General features: G+C 47.1%; 1 protein-coding gene across 1 annotated transcript in view; it reads right to left on the bottom strand.

The window, feature by feature from the left end:
- Nucleotides 1-7399, bottom strand: part of TASOR2 (transcription activation suppressor family member 2) — a 93000-nt gene extending 85601 nt beyond the window's left edge. The window contains exon 1 of the mRNA XM_075925098.2: nt 6745-7399. Within this exon, the coding sequence (XP_075781213.2) occupies nt 6745-6844 (100 nt within the window). The 5' untranslated portion in view covers nt 6845-7399. The remainder of the gene's footprint in view (nt 1-6744) is intronic.
- Nucleotides 7400-23071: the final 15672 nt, after the last annotated feature.

The following is a 23071-nucleotide window of genomic DNA, read 5'->3' as shown; positions in this document are numbered from 1 at the left end:
CTGCGAGGAATGGTGGGAGCTGGGAGTCGGGAGGGCTGAAACACTCCAGCAAGCTGACCGTGGCTTTCAGCTGAAAGCGGCTGCCCCGCGCTCCAGCTGATCTGCGGCTTCTCCTCTGCGCCTGCCCAAGTGGAGCTTGGTGCACCCTGACTGAGCACCATGGCTAGCTGGCCGGGCAGTCACTTCTCTTCCCTCCAGCCCGGCTGCCCTGCGCTCAGCCCAGGGAGGCTGCGACTAGCTCCAGTTATGCTGGAGCAAGCTTCCCAAGCTGAGTGCAGGATCACAGATGCCCATCTGATGGACTGTATATGACTAGCAATTTCAGACTACAACCCAGACTTCAAGACACTGGCAGATACTGTTCAGTCACAGGTGTCACACTGAGACTTTGTTATTGGAAGAAAAAATATATAATTATCAATACTGGATTTTAGATTTACAAAATAGCAGAGAACAAAATGTATAATTGTAAATGCTTCATTTGACATTTAAATAGCATGAATTAAAAAAGACCATTTATTTCATAACTATAAACGTGATTTTAATTTTATATATTGCATAATTTAAAAATAAACTGTTTAACAGAGTGTATAAGGGCTGGGGATAGCAAGTGATGGACAGGAGAATAGAGAGGGCGGGGCTTCAAGATAGGGGTGGGGCTTCAAGGAAGGGGCGGGGCAGTAGATCTTCGCCTGTTCTGAGACTTAAAAAGTGATCTTGGGTGTAAAAAGGTTGGAGACCACTGTGCTAGTGGAATATGCTCATCCTCAAAAAGCATGCCACTGTTCTTATTTCTAACTATTTTTTCAGGCCTCAGGTTTCTCTTTTGCTCTGATTCAATAGATTCATTTTACATGTCTCCATATTCCTTGCTCGTCATATGTCTCAGGGCAGTGGTACTTGCTGTGCCGTGTCTTGGGAGCCACATTTGCAACCAACTATAACCAAAAGAGCCACATAATATGGTCTGCTGTGTGCACCACCCCACCAAACACAAACACCTATAATAATATTAAATATCTATTATAAATTTGAAAGCTAAGGGGGGTCCCCTCAAAAAGATCTGGACTTTTGATGACCCACAGAGCTTTTCGCAAGGCCCGGGGCTCTGCGCTGCAGCCACTAAAGCCCCTGCATTAATTTGGCCCTCTGGGAGTGCCACACATCAGCTGTTTGCAGCGCTTTGGGAGAAGGGCAGCAACACTGAAAAGAGCCACATGCAGCTCGCAAGCCCCAGACTAGAATCACTGGCTTAGAGCATCATTTAAGTTTTTCCCATCTGGTCCCTCTATGATTTTCCTCCAACAAAACTGGTTTATGGAGCTCCCCTGATTTGTCTGAATCACATCAATGTCGATTTAGGTTAGATATAAGGAAAAGCTTTCGACATATAAAGACAGTGAAGCACTTGAACAAGTTTCCTAGGGAGGCTGCAGAATCCCTGATATTGGAGGTTTTTAAGAACAGGTGAGACAAACATCTGTCAAGGACGGTCTAAGTACACTTGGTCCTGCCTCAGTGCAGACAAATGGCCTAACCCTATACAGTATTTCTTAGATCACCGCTCCCCGAAATCCAGTTATCAGCCGTAACAACCTCTAGTTTTCTGTCCTCCAAATCACGTCCGTATGGTGTTGAGCAAACTGGAGAACAGTAGAACCTCAGAGTTACGAACGCCTAGGAATGGACGTTCATAACTCTGAAACGTTTGTAACTCTGAACCAAACCTTACGGCTGTTCTTTCAAAAGTTTATAACGGAACATTGACTTACACAACGTTAAAACTTTACTCCCCCACAGAAATAACGTGCTGCTTTTAATCAGCTTAATTGAAACGAAACAAGCGCCGCAACCGTTTCTTATCTTGTCACAGTTCAGTTCCCCGTGGGGGGGTGTCTCAAAACGTCCATGCATTGCAACCGCCTTCTGACAACAAAAACAACTGCAGGAGGAGGGACCAAAGCCTGAGCCGGCCCGAGCCCCACTGCCCTGTGGGGTGCTTCAGCCTCTGGTAGGGGGCCTGTCACCTGAGCCCCGCCATCCTGAGCAAAAGGGATCGGGCTGTGCCAGAGCGACTCCGTTGTCAGTCCGAAACCCCAGCACATCTAACGCCAGCCTTGGCAACCCCATTAAAACAGGGCGGCGCCCCACGTTGGGACCCCGACCCACCGACTGAGAACCGCTGGATTAGGCTGGCCAAATTATGGAGCTTGGGGTGTGACATTTTCCCCAGCCCCGAGTGACAATCCAGCTGGCTCAATCTAATGTGAAGCCTAGACCAGGCCTAGGAGTTCCTCTCACTCAGACCGGTTTCTCCTCCTGCTTGACTCAGCAGCGTGACGGTGTACTCATGCGCTTCAGACCTCAGAGACTTTGGCTTTGGAAATCACTTTGCTAGCGCTGAGTCAGGCTGAAAGTCTCGGGTTGGAAGAAAGACAAGACTCAAGTAGCAGAAACCCCTTCTTCACCTCAGTCTGCTGGCCAAACTACAGGGGAGGAAATGTATCCCTCCTACTGTGTACTGTATTTAGTGGATAACATATTCTTCACCTTTCCTCCAAAACAGCTGCGAGCTGAGCAAACCGCTGTTGTGTTTCAACCCAGAGGTGGTAGATGAAGTAACCCACCTAGGTTGTGCCTACCTGCAGAAAACCCTGCTGTTAAAGTAATGGAAATTGACTATCTCCTAGAACTAGAAGGAACCTTGAAAGGTCATCCAGTCCCCTGCCTTCACAGCAGGACCAAGTACCATCCCTGACAAATTTTTGCCCCAAATCCTCTCCACAAGGATTGAACTCACACCCCTAGGCTTAGCAAGCCAATGCACAAACCACTGAGCTATTCCTTCCCACCCCCATAAATGTCTGCTGTTATGTGGGAAACCTAATTTGCACTTTAATTTTTTTCAGGTGATTCTATGTGCCTGACTATTGAGAGGAAAAGGAATCTGATGCCTAAATGAAGAGGAAAACAAACCAAACATTGAATAACACTGCAGGGTCGGGGCAGACAATGTGGACTCTAAAAAGATGCGTCTAATTGGGAGCTGGGCAGTGCTAGAGTTAGTGCACTAAATCTGTCTACACTGCTGGGTGGGGGGTTCGGAAAAAGATACGCAATTTGCATACCTTTTTCCACTTGTTTTTTCGGAAGAGGCTTTTCTGACATTTGGCCCGTCTTCACAGGGCCAAATGTCAGAGAAACCTCCTCTTTCAGAGGCCATAAAATAAGGAAAACAGGGCTTCCGAAAGAGCGCGCCCACTTTTTCAGAAACTGATCCAAAAAGCGGACGCATTCCCAGTATCCTGGAAAAACTCTGCAGTCTAGACATAGCCTAAAACTGCGAGCGTGGCCATGGTGACAAGGGTTAGCCACTTGAGTGCAAAATCCCTTGATCCCCCCCGTATAACAAATTGCAAAATCTTCAGGGACGCAACGTTCTCCTTTGACTTGTCACGGACATTGATAGCACTGAACAAATAGTCCAGCCCTAAGCAGAACGCTGACATGACAAATGATAAATACAGAATGCATTTTCAGTCTTGGAGTTATGCATAAATTAGACCTTTTACCATTTTTTCCCTGGTTTAATTATAATTTATAAGCACTTCTTAAAAAACACTGGCTGATTTGGGGCCTATACTACCTGTGAAATAGCCCTGACAATAACAAAAGAATCCGAAGTCATTGTGCAAAATTAATAAATAACTCAGGCCTTCGTCCTGCAACATAACCCACACAGGCAGGCCTCTACCCAGGCATAGAATCAGTGCAGGAACAGGAGTGGGGGGGAGGGGGGTCGGCCAATGCGCATTGCAGACATGAATAAGTGTCCGATGCTAAATCAGCCGACCTCCTAGCTCTCTTCCCAAAATCCACTCACTTGTCACAACTGGGATAATTTGCTTCACAGAAATTATCAGCAGGGCGATAAAGAGTTTGCTGTTCACTTCCAGATGGTGAAATGTCTGTCTGGAAATGCTAGATAGGCTTATATCCTACATAAAGTAGCAATTTATCTATGGGGAAAAAGTGAAGCTACACAATTTCTTTTCTCACCTGGGTGTTTTTCAAGACATCACATTGAGAGGCAGTGTTTTACACAGACCTTTTCCCTCCCTCCCTTCCTTGGATTGCTCAACAGGTAACTCAAAGCCACCCTCTTCCTTTCCACCTTGTTTGCCTAGAAAATGACAGTCTCCTGGAGTAGGCTCTATGGGTACGTCTACACAGCAACATTATTTCGGAATAACTGATGTAGACAGCACCAAAAGCCGAGTGAAGCTATTTCAACTTCAGCTACGCAATTGATGTAGCTCAAGTCGCGTCGCTTAATTCGACTTTTGTCCAATGCGTGTAGACATGCCCCATGTCTCCCTGGGGGAAGACGATACAGCACCAAGCACACTTCCCCTGCTTCATTCCAACAAAATCTCTTCCCTCTCCAAAGGCTTTACAACCACAGTTCTGGCTGCTCAGTTCAGCCAGGCTATTCAATACCCGGTGCATCGTTAAGGATAAAGCATCCTTGGCAATGCAAGGAGAATACACTATGTCGGATGACAAGGCTGCCCGCGATCCGCAAAAAACTCTCTGCCCCACATAGTAATCCTCTTTGAAGGGAACAAACTTACATGCCTTCTCCTGAGACTGACAAAGGGTTATTAAATTGTCAAGGCAAGCTGGGTGGGTGGTGTCACTGGAGAGTGAAATACAAAATCTAAAATCCACAATGACATCATGCCCTTCGTAGCCTGTCCAGTCCTCCTACATCGGCTTTCAGGACAGGCTACGTGTAGACACAACGGCTACAGCTATGCCACGTGCTTCTTGTGCAAGAAGCCTTTTGTGCAAGAGTTTTTGCACAAAAACTTCTTGCGCAAGAGCACGTCCACACCACAAAGCACATCACAAAAGTGATGCGCTTTTGCACAAGAGAGCGTCCACACTGCTGGACGCTCTTGTGCAAGAAAGCTCTGAAGGCCATTCACAGAATGGCCATCAGAGCACCTGTCCTTTTTCCCATAGGGGTTTCTTGCGCAAGAAACCCCTCTGGAGCGTCCACACTTGCCTTCTTGCACAATAGCTGTAGCACTAAAAGCAGTTATGCCTCAGAAAAGGAGGTTTACCTACGGTGGAAAAAGCCCTCTGTACTGCCGTTTAACTGCCCGTTTAATTGTGCAAGAGCTCGTCTGAGGTGTGGATGCTCCACAGGTTTTTACACAAAAACCTTGTAGTGTAGACGTAGCCGACGTGTAGACCCAAACCAGATTTGTGTAGACACAACTGCTCCCAATCTAGGAAGTGGGTCTGGCCCACGAAAGCTCATCCCCTAATAAACCGTCTTGTTAGTCTTTAAAGTGCTAAATAGTTCTGTCTTTTATTTTAGGAGGACAGGGCAGGCTGCATGTAGACACAAACCAGATCCATGTAGACAGAACTGCCCCCCATCTAGGGCTACATCTACATTACATGCTTCTTTTGCAAGAAGGCTTTTGCACAAGAGCTTTTGTGCAAAAACTTCTTGTGCAAGAGCACATCCGCACCTCAACACACACTGCAAAAGCCATGTGCTTTTGCACAAGAGAGCATCCACACTTCATTGACACTCTGGTGCAAGAAATTTCTGATTGTCATTCACAGAAAGGCCATCAGAGCATCTGTGCTTTTTTCCATAGGGGTTTCTTGCGCAAGAACCCCTCTGGAGCATCCACACTTGCCTTTTTGCACAAGAACTCTTGCAAAAAAGGGAGTTATGCCTCGTAAAAGGAGGTTTACCTATGGCGGAAAAAGCCCTCTGTTCTGCTGTTTTACTCTTGCTTTCCTTGTGCCAAAGCGCAGGAGGTGTGGACGCTACACAGGGTTTTGTGCAAAAACAGCTGTTTTTGCGCAAAAACCTTGCAGTGTAGACACAGCCATAGACAAATCTGACCCAAATCATAGACACAAACTCGATTCATATAGACACAACTGCCCCTGATCTAGGACGACAGGACAAGCTACATGTAGACACAAACTGGATTCATATAGACATAACTGCCCCCGATCTAGGAGGATAGGAAAAGCTACATGTAGACCCAAACTGGATTCACATAGACACAACTGCCCCCAATCTAGGAGGACAGGACAAGCTACATGTAGACACAAAATGGATTCATATAGACACAACTGCCCCGATCTAGGAGGACAGGACAAGCTACATGTAGACACAAACTGGATTCACATAGACATAACTGCCCCCGATCTAGGAGGACAGGACAAGCTACATGTAGACACAAACTGGATTCACATAGACATAACTGCCCCCAATCTAGGAGGACAGGAAAAGCTACATATAGACACAAACTGGATTCACATAGACACAGCTGCCCCCGATCTAGGAGGACAGGACAAGCTACATATAGACACAAACTGGATTCACATAGACATAACTGCCCCCGATCTAGGAGGACAGGACAAGCTACATGTAGACACAAACTGGATTCACATAGACATAACTGCCCCCGATCTAGGAGGACAGGACAAGCTACATGTAGACACAAACTGGATTCACATAGACACAACTGCCCCGATCTAGGAGGCCAGCACAGGCTGCGTGTAGACACAAACCAGATTCACTAGACACAACTGCCCCCGATCTAGGAGAACAGGAGAGGCTCCGTGTAGACGCAAGGTGGAGACCCAAACAGGGCTCGTGTAAACACGACTGCCCCCCCCCCCCGAATCCCCGCCAGCCCCGCTCACCTGTACCAGCTGCATCGGGGGCCCCCTCTCGCTGCTCCCCCATGGCCGAGGGCTCCTTTTCCTCGCGCCCCCCCGGGGCCACCCCTACGGCTCCCTCCATGCGGCCGCTCTGCCCCTCGCGCTCCGCATCCTTGCAAAGCGGCGGCTCGCTCCGGCTTTTCACTGCGCCTTGCACAATCCAAACGGGGGGGATTTCTGGCCTCCAAAACAGGGAATTTTTTTTTTTTGGGGGGGGGGGATCAGTTTCTCCAGCTCAGTGGCCAGGCAGCAGGCTGGGGGGGGCTCCCACGCGCCGTCAAGCCCCCGCTCGCCTTGGCACCGGAGCGCGCCCCGGCCATGGCCGGGGAATCGAACCCGCCACCCTGGGGAAGGACGCGGGGTCCCCGCCGAACGCCCGGGCTGGCGAGCGCCCCGGCCCGGCGCGCGGAACGTAGCCGGCGAGCTCCGCGTTCGCAGGGCGCGCTGGCCCCGGCCCTCCGCCTGCAGCCGCAGGAAGTGAAACGCAGCGGAGAAGGGAAGGCAGACAGGAGGGGCAGGGAGAGAAAGTGAAAACTGAACCGGAAAGCTACCGCCTTGTACTTCCCGCAAGGTCAGCGCCGGCTGGGCAGGCCCCGGGGAGCGAAATCCCCCGAGCGCCACGTTGCTTTTCGTCTCTTCCTCCTGCTGAATCGAGGGGACGGAGGGAGGGATTTTTCCCACTGCACTGGGAGCCAGCCCGCTTCGGAAACAGGGCCGATCTTGAGACAGAAGCCGCCCTGTTTGGGTAGCCTTGAAATACACACTCCAGCTCTCCTCCGGCCTGCCCCCCCAAGGACTTGAAAAACAAAACACTCATTAGTCCTGGAGCCCAGTGTTTTCCAACTGGATGTGGCCACCGAACCCTTTTGAACTCGAAAGAATTTTGCGGAACCTTTGCCTGACTGCTGAGTAGTGACAGCGTCTCTGGCTAAGCTGGCATGACACAGGAACACGCATCGTGGCAAACAGCAATGCAAACAAACAATGGAAATTTGTTTTCAATAAAATTCGTACATGAATGAAAATCCCGTTCCATGACAATAATTCGGGTTGTAATGGAATTTTCTCAGGGAATCCTTATTTTCACTTCTTCTGCGGCACACCATTTGGGGAACACTGCGGTAGCCCCTTAGGGTGCGTCTCCACCGCAGCGTTGTTTGGGAATAACCAGCGTTATTCCGAAATAACCATGCACAGCAATTCTGCTATTTCGAAGTACATTCGAATAACGGACGGAGTGATCCAACTTCTGTAAACCCCATTCCACGAGGATTAATGCCTCTTCCAAAACAGATATTTCGGAATAGCAGTAATGTGGACGCTGCATTGCTGCTCTTTCGAAATAGCACCTCCCCAGGGCCATTCAGAGTAACTACTCCCCAGTACCTTGTGGGTCTCTAAACCAAGGTGATAGAAATGTAGCTGTGTTAGTCTGGGGTAGCTGAAGCAAAATGCAGGACAATGTAGCACTTTAAAGACTAACAAGATGGTTTATTAGATGATGAGCTTTCGTGGGCCAGACCCACTTCCTCAGATCAAATAGTGGAAGAAAGTAGTCACAACCATATATACCAAAGGATACAATTAAAAAAAATGAACAAATATGAAATTTGATTTGTCCTTTTCATATTTGTTCATTTTTTTTAATTGTATCCTTTGGTATATATGGTTGTGACTACTTTCTTCCACTATTTGATCTGAGGAAGTGGGTCTGGCCCACGAAAGCTCATCATCTAATAAACCATCTTGTTAGTCTTTAAAGTGCTACATTGTCCTGCATTTTGCTTAAACCAAGGTAGCATGTCTACATTGGAGAAGCCTCCCTCGGACTAATTTTGAGGCTTCCCTGTAGTGTAGACGTGCTATTTCAAAATAAGCTATTTTGGAGTATTTCTTCCAGAATAGCTTATTTTGAAATAAGCGAGCAGTGTAGTCGTACCTCTTAAAGACACTTATCTATATCTATATCCAGGGCTCAACAATTAGTGTAATCTACTCGCCCATGGCGAGTAGATTACAAGCCGGTACAGCCACGCAGTGTGATCAGCGCATGCGCAGCGCGGTCTGCGTGATCAGCGCATGCGCAGCGTGGTCTGCGCATGCGCAGCATGTCAAAAAATGCAGCTGGTGAGCCCTGTCTATATATCTATATCTATATCTATATCTATCTAGAGTTAAAATCAATGAATGGTCCTGTACCACCATAGACACTAACCAAAAATTGTTATGAGCTTTCATGGGCAAAACTCACTTCTTCTAGCTCAAAGAATTCTGAAGTAGTGGGTATACCTATAGATAGATATAAATTAGTCTCTAAGGGTACGTGTACACTGCGGAGCTATTTTGGGATACCACAAGTATCCCGAAATAGCTATTCTGCATCAACTGAAGCAGCCTGTTACTTCGAAATAGATTTTGAAATAACAGGCAGCTTATTCCGATGTTCTGGTAAACATGAGGGTTAAGGGGAATTTCAGAATAGCAAATTATTTTGAAATTTGACGCTGCGTGGATAGCGGCCAAATTACAAAATAAGCTATTTCGGAAAACACTCGAAATCAGCCACGCAATTTGTGTTGTGCAAATTGCGTAGCTTATTTTGAGCGAAGGGTGCTGTGTAGATGCACCCTAAGGTGTTATAGGACTGCTCGGTTTTTTAAAGTTATAGGCTAACATGGAGACCCCTCAGAGACCACCAAGGCCTGGCAGCTTGGAGGCAATTTGGAAGGAAGCTCACTGAAATATACAATACTCTCCATCCCAAGGGAGGCAGGCTTTAAAAACAGGACCTCTAGGTCTGAAAGCCTCCCACAGAGGTATGGGTGAGCTGGGCCACACAGCGAATCTAATATTAAATAATAATCCACAGTGCAGGAGCCTCTCCAGTCTAACTTCTGTCCTTAGTGCTCTCTCACAGGGAGCCGAACTTTAGCAATTCCTCAGGCTTGTTGTTTTCTCTTTGCTCATTAGGATCTTGTAGAGCTGGCACTCTGATTGGAGCGGCTGTAGCTTCCCTATGTGTGTATGAACATTGTATGAACTCTTGTATGAACATTTGTACAACTTGAAATAATAGATGTGGCTATGATCTATGTTGCATGGGTCCTTATTAATGGCAGTTCTATATTTTTGGCTTCCTGGAAACAATGACTCATCTTAGATTTTGGCATTAAGTGCCACAAAGTACAAACAAAGCCAAAATTAAGACGCTGTCATTTGTCCATCTAGTTCCGCTTTTAAAAACGAGTCATCCTGTGGCACCGTAGAGACAAACCAAAATAAACGGAATGCTGTGCTTTCCGGGGTAAAACCAATTCCTTTGATTCTATACATTTTTCTTAGTGTCTAAGGTCAGAGGACTATTCTTTTTTTTTTTTAAGATACAGACTAACACAGCACAAGGTGGTTAGAGTACAGCCTAAGATTCCTTTTCCTTTTCCCCTCTGAGACTAGTTCCTCTTTTGTTAAGTCAGAAAAACTGAACGAGGGAATCAACCCCATTGAAAAAAAAAGTTTAATGTTAAAAATGGTTTGAACTGGAAGGGGAAAAAAAATGAGGTGTCTTGAAATCCGAAGCTGACTTTGCTTAAAGGTGACAAGCACCGGTCAAAAATAATGAGACAATACTATTGTGATATGGATTCAGTCATGACCCCTCTCCCGTTGGTTTGGCCGCTGTACAAACACAGGAGAAAAATACAGTCCCTGTTCCAGAGAATATCAGGTTTGGTCTTGGGCCTAAAAGTTAGCTCCATGCAGCTGCGTTAGGGTATGAAAATCCAGCCCCTTCCATGAGATAGCAGCGCTGACCTACTCCGCCCCCTCCCAGTTTAAAAGCAGAAAAGTTGATGGAAGAAAGACTTCCTCTCTCTGCAGCTCCCTGGCCCAGAAGGGCAGGGCTTTTATTATGCAGGAGGCCTGAGTGAATTGATCTTATTGGCTGAGGCGTAAATGCAGCACCCTGTAGTAAAGTGGTTGAAGTGGCTGTGGATGGTTAATTGAGGCAGAAATGCAGCTGCATGCCTATTGCTCCTATTAAAAACGAGTGGTTCTGGGGCACCTCATCAGAGACTACAGAACTATATATAGGAACAGGTTGGACTTCCCTGGTCCGGCACCCTCAGGACCTGACTGGTCCCGGAGGAGGGATTTTGCCGCACCAGGGGTGGTCATTTCTGGCTTCCCGAACCCAGACCTCTGCCCTGCCAGCTGGCTCCCCATCTCACTGGTCCCACTGCCCTGCCAGCCCCCACCCCGCTTCCTCTGCACGCCGGGTTCCCGCTGCACAGACGGGCTCCTGCTGCTGCTCCGGGCAGCCCCGCAGCCTCTGTGCTGGGCTCCTGCTGCCACATGTGCTCTGCCAGATTGCAAGGCTTCCAGGCGCGAGCCCTCCACTGGGACTTTCTGGTCCTGGAACACGTTGCCAGACCAGAGAGTCCTGGCTAAGAGAGTTTCAGCCAGAGCGTCCCAGTTCAGCCAGAGAGGGTTATATATATATTTTAAAAACCAACAAATAGTCTAGTAGCACCTTAAAGACTAACAAAACATGTAGATGGTATCATGAGCTTTTGTGGGCAAAACCCACTTCTTCAGCTGACTGGTCCGATCATCTGAGGAAGTGGGTTTTGCCCACAAAAGCTCATGATACCATCTACATGTTTTGTTGGTCTTTAAGGTTCTACTAGACTATTTGTTGGTTTTTAAGTTTTTCCTGTTACAGACTAACTCGGCTCCCCCTCTGAAGTTTATATATATTTTGTTAGTCTCTAAAGTGACATAGGATTACTTGTTACAGATTAACACGGCTATCCCTCTGAGACGATTGTTTCTATTGTTAGTTAACTGTTCCCATTTTCAGTCAATTCCTTCAGGAGCATAAAACCTGTGAAAGTTGTAAGGCCTCAACCTGTAAAGTGATGTAAAGGAGTCTTCTTATACATAACAGTCCTGGAATCCCCAGCTTTCTCACTTTTGTTTCCTATGCCAAAGTGGCACAAGGGGGTTAGGTTAGTGCCCATGGTTCATTTTACTGTCCATTTAAAAAAAGACTTTGAGGGCAAATAAAACATTTACCAAGCAGTCAATAAAATGTTAGGAATTATTTTAAAAAGGATAGAGAATAAGACACAGACGATCTCATTGCCTGTATATAAATCCATGGTACGCCCACATCTTAAATCCTGCTTACAGATATGGTCGCCTCATCTCAAAAAAGATCTCTTGGCATTGGAAAAGGTTCGGAAAAGGGCAACAGAAATTATTAGGGGTTTGGAACGGGTCCCATATGAAGAGAGATTAAAAAGACTGGGACTTTTCAGCTTAGAAAAGAGGAAACTAAGGGGAATATGATAGAAGACTATAAAGGAATGACTAATGTGGAGAAAGTGAATAAAGAAAAGTTATCTACTTGTTCCCATAACATAAGAACCAGGGGTCACCAAATGAAATTAATAGGTAGCAGGTTTACAACAAAAGGAAGTTTTTCTTCACACAGCACACAGTCAACCTATGGAACTCCTTGCCAGAGGATGTTGTGAAGACCAGGACTTTAACAAGGTTCAAAAAGGAACTAGATAAATTCATGGAGGATAGGTCCACCAATACTAATTAGTCAGGATGGGTAGGAATGGTATCCCTAATCTCTGTGAGAGGCTGGAAATTGATGATGAGAGAGGGATCACTTGAAGATTCGCTGTTCTGTTCACTCCCTCTGGGGCATCTGGCATTGGCCACTGTCAGAAGAGACACTGGGATAGAGGACCTTTGGTCTGACCCCGTCTGGCCGTTCTTATGTTCTTCTTAAATGTCAGGACAATCAGAAGCAAGCCATACCCAGCCATATCCAGGACAATTATTAGCAAAACGCTATGACTTTCATGTGTGACATTTCTTTTGTGTGTGTTTTTGATGTTCTGCAATGTAATTGAAATGAAAATCTAGGGTTGTAATTGGAATGCAGGGTATTAGTTACCCAGTGTTTGTAACTTAATTTGTATGCCTTTGGACATGCCGAATAGTTATTGTGACTTCTTTCTGTATTGTCATTTAAATAACTTACCAAAACAACTGGTACGGTAATATTGGATTATTTTGACAAATAAAATATGCAGATTTTTGCAAAAATTTGAATTTTTTGGCGCAGAATCTCCTCTCGACTTACTTATTGTTGTCTGAGGAGCTGTTCTTCCTAGACCTGCATGGTATACCAGTATTTCTCAACCAGTGGTACGAGAACCCTCGAAAGAAGACTGGGGGGTATGTCAACACAACTGAAATTTGGAGAAAACTGAATTTTTGTTTTAAGTTTTACAGCGTTTTATTATTTTTGACCTTTTTACACCCAAAAATGTCATCGTCCGCCCGGCTATAATTAAGTTGTTTAAACAAATGTGTTGTAATGATAGAAAAAAATTGTGTGTCTAAAAACTGTAGGTAGTGGGGGGTACTTATAATTTTTTTAGAGGGGTACTTTATAAAAAAGGGTTGAGAAATACTGGTCTATATTATAAAGTTAGATCAACCCGTCTATGCATGTGCCTATACTCAAATTTGTCTCTGACCAATAAAATCATGTCGCCGAACAGCATTGATCCCTGAGCCCTGAGGAATGTAAACAACTAGTCGACTATCCGATAAGCAAAAGTTTATCAGATAGTTGACTATTCCCTCAACTCGTAGAGGCAGCAAGGTGGGGGAGATCAGGAGCCAATAGGCTCTTAATATATTTAAAAGGCTGAAGCGCAGTAGGAGGGACCCAGCATGAGCCAGGACAGCTGATAGGCTCTTAATACATTTAAAAGGCTGACCTGCAGTAGGTTTAGCTCCTGGGCCATGTGTTAACCCCGCTGTGCTTCCCCGCTTATCGATTAATCGACTAGTCGATGGAAAATCTGTCGATTGGTTGATTAAATTAAATTTATCATCCCTAGTCTGCACTAGGACTTTATTTCAAAACAACCCCTCTTCGTTCAAATTTATAAGCAGAACGTTCACACCACCAACCCCATGATTTCAAAATAAGGGGCTGCTTATTTCGAAAACTGTACTGCTTTTCTCGGGGAATAACGCTACTTCCGAAATAGCGACAAGGAGTCCTGTGGCACCTTATAGACTAACAGATGTATTGCAGCATAAGCTTTCGTGGGCAAAGACCCACTTGGTCAGATGCATGACAAAGTGGGTCTTTGCCCACAAAACCTTATGCTCCAATACATCTGTTAGTCTATCAGGGTATGTCTACACTACCACCCTAGTTCGAACTAAGGTGGTTAATGTAGGCAACCGAAGTTGCAAATGAAGCCCGGGATTTAAATATCCCGGGCTTCATTTGCATCTTACCGGGCGCCGCCATTTTTAAAGTCCCGGTAGTTCGGACTCCGTGCCTGTGGCTACACGCAGCACAGAGTAGGTAGTTCTAATTAGGCTTTCTAATTCGAACTACCGTTACTCCTTGTTCCAAAGCCTAATTCAAACTACCTACTCCGTGCTGCGTGTAGCCACGGGCACGGAGTCCGAACTACCGGGGCTTTAAAAATGGCGGCGCCCGGTAAGATGCAAATGAAGCCCGGGATATTTAGATCCTGTGCTTCATTTGCAACTTCGGTTGCCTACATTAACCACCCTAGTTCACCCTAGTGTAGACATACCCTAAGCTGCCACAGGACTCCTTGTTGCTTTTGCAGATCCAGACTAACACGGCGACCCCGCTGATACTTGACTTCCAAAATAGTTATTTCAAAATAGCGTTAGTGTGGATACTCCGCTGCTGCTGTTTCGAAATAACCTCTCCCCAGCATCATTCAAAGTAATTACTCCCCAGTGCTTCCTTGGCCTCTAAGTCATAGGAGCATGTCCACGTTAACGGAGCCTGCTTTGGGCTAATTTCAAGGCTTCCCCGGAGTGGGGACGCACTATTTAATGTTGTAAAATCGGGAGTTATTAAGTCAAATGCAGTATTTCGAAATAGTTTCCTAGTGTAGGCATGGCCTGAATGACCTACTGAGGTCGATACAGTGCAGCCAACAAACCGCCTGGCATGACGAGACATGTCCCTTTCCTACCGCTCCATGTTGGGGGATAGTGAAGACAACCCCAGCTGCACAGACACTGACTTATGAGAACCACAGTTTGTGCCCAGCTGGGCAAAATGGCCTACACATGTGCACTGAAAAGGCTGGACATGTTCGCTGCCTCTCCAATTTTAAAGTCAGGTCGACCTCTGTAGGAAGTTTATATTGGGTTGTCTTTTTTATTTGCACTCTGCTTCTGCCACTCAATACGTTCATTTTTTAAAATAAATGCATCTTTATTAGCTCACCACACACACTGCACAATGCATTGCGGCACTCAAAGGAAGTTTTTCTTCACTCGGCGCACAGTCAACCTGTGGAACTCCTTGCCAGAGGATGTGGTGAAGGCTAGGACTTGAACAGGCTTCAAAAAAGAGCTAGATAGATTCATGGAGGTTAGATCCATCAATGGCAATTAGCCAGGATGGGTAGGAATGGTGTATTGGTAGCCTCTGTTTTTCTGGAGGTGGGTGACAGGAGAGGGATCATGTGAGGATTACCAGTTATGTTCCCTCCCTCTGGGGCATCGGGTATTGGCCAATGTCGGCAGACAGGACACTGGGATAGATGGACCATTGGTCTGACCTAGTACGGCCGTTCTTATGTTCTTATGATGTCAGTTCATTGAAACTGAAAGCGCAAATGGATGTGCAGAAATCCTAACAACCCAAACACCCTTCCGGGCCACGGCGCGGTCAAGAGCTCTGTCGAAGGCTCCCGCCAGGGCATGGCTCCCTGAGGAACTCTTGTATTGGCTCTTGTGCCGGGCGGCACACACAGCAGCCAGCCACTCCCCCTCCTCTCTGGCAGCAACTTTCTCCCCTTCACCTCACACCGAGGTGGGACACACGAGGGGCCCTGGTCACGTGACCGCCTCTCCCATGTGACTTCTCCCCGCGCCACCCCTAGCCCGGGGATGGCCAGGACAACCCCTTCCACAATAGGCCTCGGGCCCCTCCCCTCCTCTTCCCACCCTTTCTCCGCCCTCTCTCCATCTCTTCTCCCCAAGCTCCTTCCCCCATGTGATGCGGCCTGGGAGACAAGGGGGGCCTGGCACCAAAGGCAGGAGTTCCCCCTCCCCACTCACTGGCAGTAGTGGGGGTGGTGAGTCCCCCCCTCAGCTCACTCAACCCCCCCTCCAGCTCCCAGCCATGTCAATCCATGTCCTGCCTGTGAGTGCGGGGGGCGGTCCTGCGCCCTCATCCCAGCGACATGGTCAGGAGCCAGGAAGCGGAATAGGCTAGGGCTGCATTGCTCCACATCTTGCCGCTGCCAGTGGTGGTGAGTGGGGGGTGGTCTGAGTTTGGCTGCAGGCTTCAGTCCCCTTCCCTCCTCCCCCACTGGTCCCCTAGGCTCTGGACCTCTGCCCCTCCCTCCCACAGCATTTGGAGGGCATGTGCCCCTCCCTGTCCCTCTACGTGTTGCCCCTGCCTCGCAGATATTAGACAACGAACATCACTGGGATATTTTTCAGACTCCAATCAAGTCTTGAAAGTGAACCCCGCCAGCGTCCCTTCAGTCTACCAAGGACACAGTCAGCTGCCATTCTGCACCGGCTGGGGTGGCTATTGATTCTTCCCTTGGAGTGTCGAGATGGCCAGTGTATGGCTTCCTCACCCAGGAGACTGAAGGGTGAGGAGGATGAATGGCAATCATGAATGTGGACGTGAGGGAGACCCTGGCACATATGTACCTTGAGTGCACCAGGCTGCAGCCCCTCTTGCAGCTGCCCTTCTCCCTTCACTTATCTATGCACACCCCACCTGTTACCTCCTCGGCATCCTCCTCCTAGCCATAGCCAACGTGGCCATTCATAGCACCTGGAAGCAGAGTTTGGCTGAGGGGGCCTGCGACTGTGGGGCCTGCTATCATTCTTTCCACTCATGCATTCAGCTGGAGTTCCTCTGGGTGGTGTCCATTAGCTCCCTGGATGCTTTTGCACAGTCAACCTGTGGAACTCCTTGCCAGAGGAAGTTGTGAAGGCCAGGACTTTAACAGGGTTCAAAAAAGAGCTAGATACATTCATGGAGGTTAGGGCCATCAATGACTGTTAGCCAGAATGGGGAGGAATGGTGTCCCCATCACTCAGAACTGCCTGCTGGTGATCACCTGGTGGGTAGCGACCTACCCAAAGGATGTGGACACATTGGAGTGGGTCCAGCGGAGCGCAATGAAAATTACGAGGGGGCTGGAACACATGATTTATGAGGAGAGGCTGGGGGATTGAGGCTTGTTTAATCTGCAGAAGAGTAGAATGAGGGGGGATTTGAGAGCAGCCTTCAACTACCTGAAGGGGATTTTCCAAAGAGACTGGAGAAAGGCTGTTCTCAGTAGTGATGGATGGCAGAACAAGGAACAATGGTCTCAAGTTACAGTGGGGGAGGTCTAGCTTGGATATTAGGAAAAACTATTTCCCTAGGAGGGTGGGGAAGCACTGGGGTGGGTTCCCTATGGAGGGGGTGGAATCTCCATCCCTAGAGGTTTTTAAGTCCTGCTGTGAGGGCAGGGGACTGAATGTGATGATCTCTCGAGGTCCCTTCCAGTTCTAGTGTTCTAGGATTCTATGATTCTATGTTGAGACCCTCTGGTTTAATACAACAGAGAAAGCTGTTGTCTCAGGAGTGAAATTTCCACTCGCCTCTATCATGTGCATAGGTAAGGATCCAAGTCCTCTACCCCAGGAGCGAGGAAAGACACACAATGAAAAGCAGAGGACTTGGTTGGTCTATCACATCCTCTTCCCCAGTGTTCCCTGTAAGCTGAGTGCTTGGGCATTCCCCCACACCAGGAGAGATTCTAATGCCACTCAGCTGATTAGCCAGAGTACCCACAGCTGGCAATCTGTGTGTCTACTAGTGGTGCACATCTGTACCTACCTTGGTGCACAGAAAAAAAATCATTCTGCACATGGACGGAAAATATTAGAGAGAACATTGCTCTTCCCCAAAGATTCACTCTCTGTCTTCCTGGCTGTAAATACTAACCTGCCATCGTACCTTTCTCCATCTAGCCGTCCGATTTCCCTGTCTGACTGAACGCATGGGTCTCAGCATTTGCTTAGAATTTTGCCAGACGACAGTGTGAATTTGGCCCTCGTGAGACCTAGAGGTTTATTGGTGGGTGGGTGGGTGGGAGGAGTTGTTTTGTTTTTGCCCATTCAGAGCAAGCCCTTCTGAAATGAAACTGGCAAATTAAACATTCAAGAATCTTCTCCAGCAAGGTCGTGAGCAATCAGTTTAATCTATACCTGATTCCCGAGCATTCAGATTATCATAGAATCATAGAACCATAGAGCTGGAAAATACCTCAGAAGGTCATCAAGTCCAGCCACCTCCTGTAGGCAGGACCAATCCCAATTAAATCAACCCAGCCAGGGCTTTGTCAAGCCGAGACTTAAACACGTCTAGGGATGGAGACTCCACTACTTCCCTAGGGAACCCATTCCAGTGCTTCACCACCCTCCTAGTGAAATAGTTTTTCCTAATCTCCAACCTGGACCTCTCCCACCACAGCTTGAGCCCATTGCTCCTTGTTCTGCCATCTGTCACTACTGAGAACAGCCTCTCTCCATCCTCTTTGGAACCTCCCTTCAGGAAGTTGAAGGCTGCTATCAAATCCCCCCTCACCCTTCTGCAAACTAAACAGACCCAACTCCCTCAGCCTCTCCTCATAGGTCATATGCTCCAGCCCCCTAATCATTTTGGTTACCCTCCGCTGGACCCTCTCCAATGCGTCCTCATCCTTTCTGTAGTGGGGGGTCCAGATTTATTGCCAACGATAGGGAGAGACTCTTAGGGAATAGTTTATTCCTTCCTTCCGTTAGTATCTTGTTTATCACACGCCTAGTAGAAAAGCGTGTGACATTTATCTTACTGCTCCTGTATAAAACTATGGTACGCCCACATCTTGAATACTGTGTACAGATGTGGTCTCCTCACCTCAAAAAAGATATTTTGGCCTTGGAAAGGGTTCAGAAAAGGGCAACTAAAATGATCAGGGGTTTGGAACGGGTCCCATATGAGGAGAGGTTAAAGCGACTGGGACTTTTCAGTTTAGAAAAGAGGAGACCGAGGGGGGATAGGATAGAGGTCTATAAAATCATGAGTGGTGTGGAGAGGGCGGATAAAGAAAAGTTATTTATTAGTTCCCATAATAGAAGAACTAGAGGACACCAAATGAAATTAATGGGGAGCAGGCTTAAAACTAATAAAAGAAAGTTCTTCTTCACACAGCGTGGATCCAATCACCTTGTCATCTCCAGCCTGATCCTGGCCTGCATATTTATACCTGCCTCTGGAAATTTCCACTACATGCATCTGACAAAGTGGGTCTTTGCCCACGAAAGCTTATGCTCCTACACTTCAGTTAGTCTCTAAGGTGCCACAGGACTCCTCGCCGCTTTTGCAGATTCAGACTAACACGGCGACCCCTCTGATACTGGACACAGCGTGTAGTCAACCTGTGGAACTCCTTGCCAGAGGAGGCTGTGAAGGCTAGGACTATAATAGAGTTTAAAGAGAAGCTAGATAATTTCATGGAGGTTAGGTCCATAAAGGCTATTAGCCAGGTGATAAAATGGTGTCCTTGGCCTCTGTTTGTCAGAGGCTGGAGAGGGATGGCAGGAGACAAATCGCTTGATCATTGTCTTCAATCCACCCTCTCTGGGGCACCTGGTGCTGGCCGCTGTCGGTAGACAGGATACTGAGCTAGATGGACCTTTGGTCTGACCCAGCACGGCCGTTCTTATGTTCTTATTTTAATACTTGTTGGTCAAGATTCTTCCTTCAGCTGCTCCTTGAAAAAAGCCCTGGAGCCCTGCTTGTACCAGGAAACACCCTGAATGCAACATGCCTGACTTTGCTTTTGCTGCTGTCTGATAGCGTGGAACTCGGATTGCCGGAATGTTGTGATTCTACAGCCCCTGAAATGCTCCTGATATGCCTTGCCCATCTCCAATGCGACCTAGCAGCTCAGAGTTCCAGTTTTCAGTCTCTCGCTTTGCTCATGGCTAGTGTCTATTTCCAGCAACCTCTTCACTTCCTCCGCAAAGTGGCTTTTGAATGTATTTGTTGTGACAACACAGACTGCAGCAGGAATCATTGCTTTCAGCCGCAGAGACATAAACCCCAACGTTCAAAAAAACCTAGAAACCCAACCCAACGCAGAAGAGCTCTTTTTAAACAGAGCCGTCACCTGGGTTACCGGCGAAACATCACACCCCACTTCTCTTGCTGCCAAGAAGTGAGCCAGAGGCAGGTATAAATATGGAGAGATGGATCTGATGGGACAAGTTGCCTTTTCCAGTAGCTAGCATGTGAATTCTGGTTCAAGACTCTTTGCACTTTCTGTATTTTTTTTTCAGGGCTTATTATTTAAAAGTATTCTTGGAGAGTTTCAAGCTGGGTTGGGGAACCACTTGTTTTCCATTTGAGGCCAAACCCAGCGTCTCGAACAACATGCCATGTGGGGTTTATTTATTCTGTGTCCCAGACAGCTCCGCTCGACTGTCTGTCTCACTGCGGTTGTAGCCTGCCATCCGCACAGCAAGCGGAGCACCTCACGCTGTAGAACATGCACAGAGGATCCACCCCCCAAAAGGAGGGAGCATTTTGCTTTGAGCGTGTGGCCACTGTGGCAAAGCTTGGTTGAAGCCAAAGGTTTTACATCTCTTTCTGAAAGTGCCCTTGCAGCAAAGATTCGTCTTGTAGCCTGTTATGGAAGCTGGAAGTAGGTGAGCCCCAGCTCTAAGCTCAAAATCTGAATTCAGACAAAACACACAAGCCATGGGAAAAACACACAAAAGGTGCGATGGGGAGAGAGCAGAAGAGTTAGGACAAAGGTTGTGAAACTAGCATAGTGCAACCATGTGGAAAAACCCTGTACTGGCCCCTTCCCCCAACAGAGCAACTAACTTCAGAGACTGAACTACATTAGAAGATTTTTCTTTCTTTCTTTCTTTCTTTCTTTCTTTCTTTCTTTCTTTCTTTCTTTCTTTCTTTCTTCAGTCCAAACCTTTCTTTCTTTCTTTCTTTCTTTCTTTCTTTCTTTCTTTCTTTCTTTCTTTCTTTCTTTCTTTCTCTTCAGTCCAAACTTTTCTCTTTCTTTCTTTCTTTCTTTCTTTCTTTCTTTCTTTCTTTCTTTCTTTCAACTCCCTTACTCCTTGCTTGAATTTTCCAGTGATTTGGGGGAGCTGGTAGGGGGTGGGGTGAAGACGGAGTGTAATAAAGGAGTGACACACAACTGCTGGTCATAGCCTCTTTCTTTCCCAAGATCAGAGCTAGACCTGTGTCTGAATGACAAAAGGTTAATTAAGAACATGGTCACATGGCAGCGAATAGGACCTCCGAAATCCAAGTGGCGGAGACAGCTGTCTTAGAAAAGCCGCTTTGTTGAGGTGGGTGCTAGTTTGAGTGCATTACCTAATGAGAAAGTTAGGGTTTAAAAACGATCCTCCAAACTCCAGCTGCCCAGGAAATGCAGCGCTCAAGCTGGCATTCTTACACAATAACCATCTCCTCACAGAGACATCAGCCAATCACATGGGCCTGATTCACCATTTCCAGGTGCAGACGTTCATACCAGTGCAAACTGAATATAAAACACAGAGGCCCAGATCTTCAAAGGTATCTAGGGCTCCTAATTCCAATTGGTTACAGTGGGAATTAGGCACCCTTGCTGATCTGAGCTGACATATTGCACAAGGTGCAGGGCGAAAGATGTCTCTGGAGTTACTATGAATATCAAGAGGTGGGGCGGGGGTCCTCCCCTTCTTGATATTCATAGTCATGCCATAGTCATGCCCAGGGCTTGACAAAGTATTGAATCTACTCGCCCGTGGCGAGTAGATTTCAGCCGGGCATCCTGTTCATTTGCGGCGCGCGCATGCGCAACGCGGGTCTTGCGCAGGCGCAGTGCGGGGGCTGGCGAGCGGCTTTCGCTGCCATTCGTCAAGCCCTGGTCATGCTAATTCATATGGTCAGGCCAATTTTCTTTCACTATTTGATCTTAGGACGTGGGTCCGGCCCACGAAAGCTCATCACCTAATCAACCATCTTGTTAGTCTTTAAAGTGCTACATTGTCCTGTCTTTTGTTTCAGCTACACCAGACTAACACGGCTACATCTTTATTACTAAGAGGTGGTGGTGGGGGGGGGTTGTCTTTGTAATGTGTAAGGTAATTAGCATCTAAATTAAGGCCCATTCGCAGCGTGTCGCATTTTAGTATAAAATAAATTTAGATGCTAATTACCTCACACATTACAAAGACAGCCTCCCCACCTCTTGATATTCATAGTATCCAGATTAACCCCTTAATTGACTCTGACAATAAGCAATTTCCTCCTTCCTTGTCTCTTCTTCATCCCCTTGGCCCCCACCTTCTGCAGTTGATTTGTTACTGTATAATTTGTTTACTCCTTCATTGTATCCCTTTTGTTATATAATGGTCATGCCAATTCACTTTCAGAATATGATCTGAAGAAGTGGATCTGTCCCATGGAAGCTCATCGTCTAATAAACCATCTTGTTAGTTTTTAATGTGCTACATGACTGCTTTTTTTGTTTTACCACGATCAGACTAACGCGGCTACCTCTCTGTTACTTATTAGCCTGGCCTACCTCTCTGTTACTTATTAGCCTGGGCTACCCTCGTAGGTGTCCTGAAAGCCACAAAGAAAATCATTTATTGGGCTTTTCAGATCTGCTCTAGGCAGATTCTTAGATGGTGTCTTTTTCGAGAAGGGTGTCTCAGAGCCCTTTAGAGAAGTATCATCGAAGAATGGGATTAGGGTTGCCAGATGGTTTCAACAAAAATACCGGACACACTTGACATTACATCACAATCTACATTCATCTTATTTAGAAAATGCCGGACATTTCTATTTTCTCATTTCTATTTTCTCAGTTTGTTTCCCAAACAGAAAGCTCAACTACTCGACTGTCCGGTTCAAAATCGGACACCTGACCACCCTAAATGGGACTCCCCAAAAGGCACACAATAGGGGAGGGGAGAGTTGGCCACAGAAATGGAGGTGATGCTGGAGAGGCAGTGTGGCCTAAGGGATAGGCCCTTGGATGTAAGTCAGGAGACCAAGGTGCTAGGCCCGGCTTCGTCGGTGACCATCTTTGTTGGGCAACCCACGTCACCATTTCCCTGCCTCAGTTTCCCCTCTCTTTGTCCTGCCTTTCTTCAGGGCGTGGGGGCTTGTCTCTAAGGCTGGGGCTTCTCCGACCCCAACTCG

The sequence above is a fragment of the Pelodiscus sinensis genome, chromosome 1 (assembly GCF_052426305.1).
Source record: "Pelodiscus sinensis isolate ZL-2025 chromosome 1, ASM5242630v1, whole genome shotgun sequence".
Lineage (NCBI taxonomy): Eukaryota > Metazoa > Chordata > Testudines > Trionychidae > Pelodiscus > Pelodiscus sinensis.
This window is presented reverse-complemented; position numbering and strand designations above follow the sequence as displayed.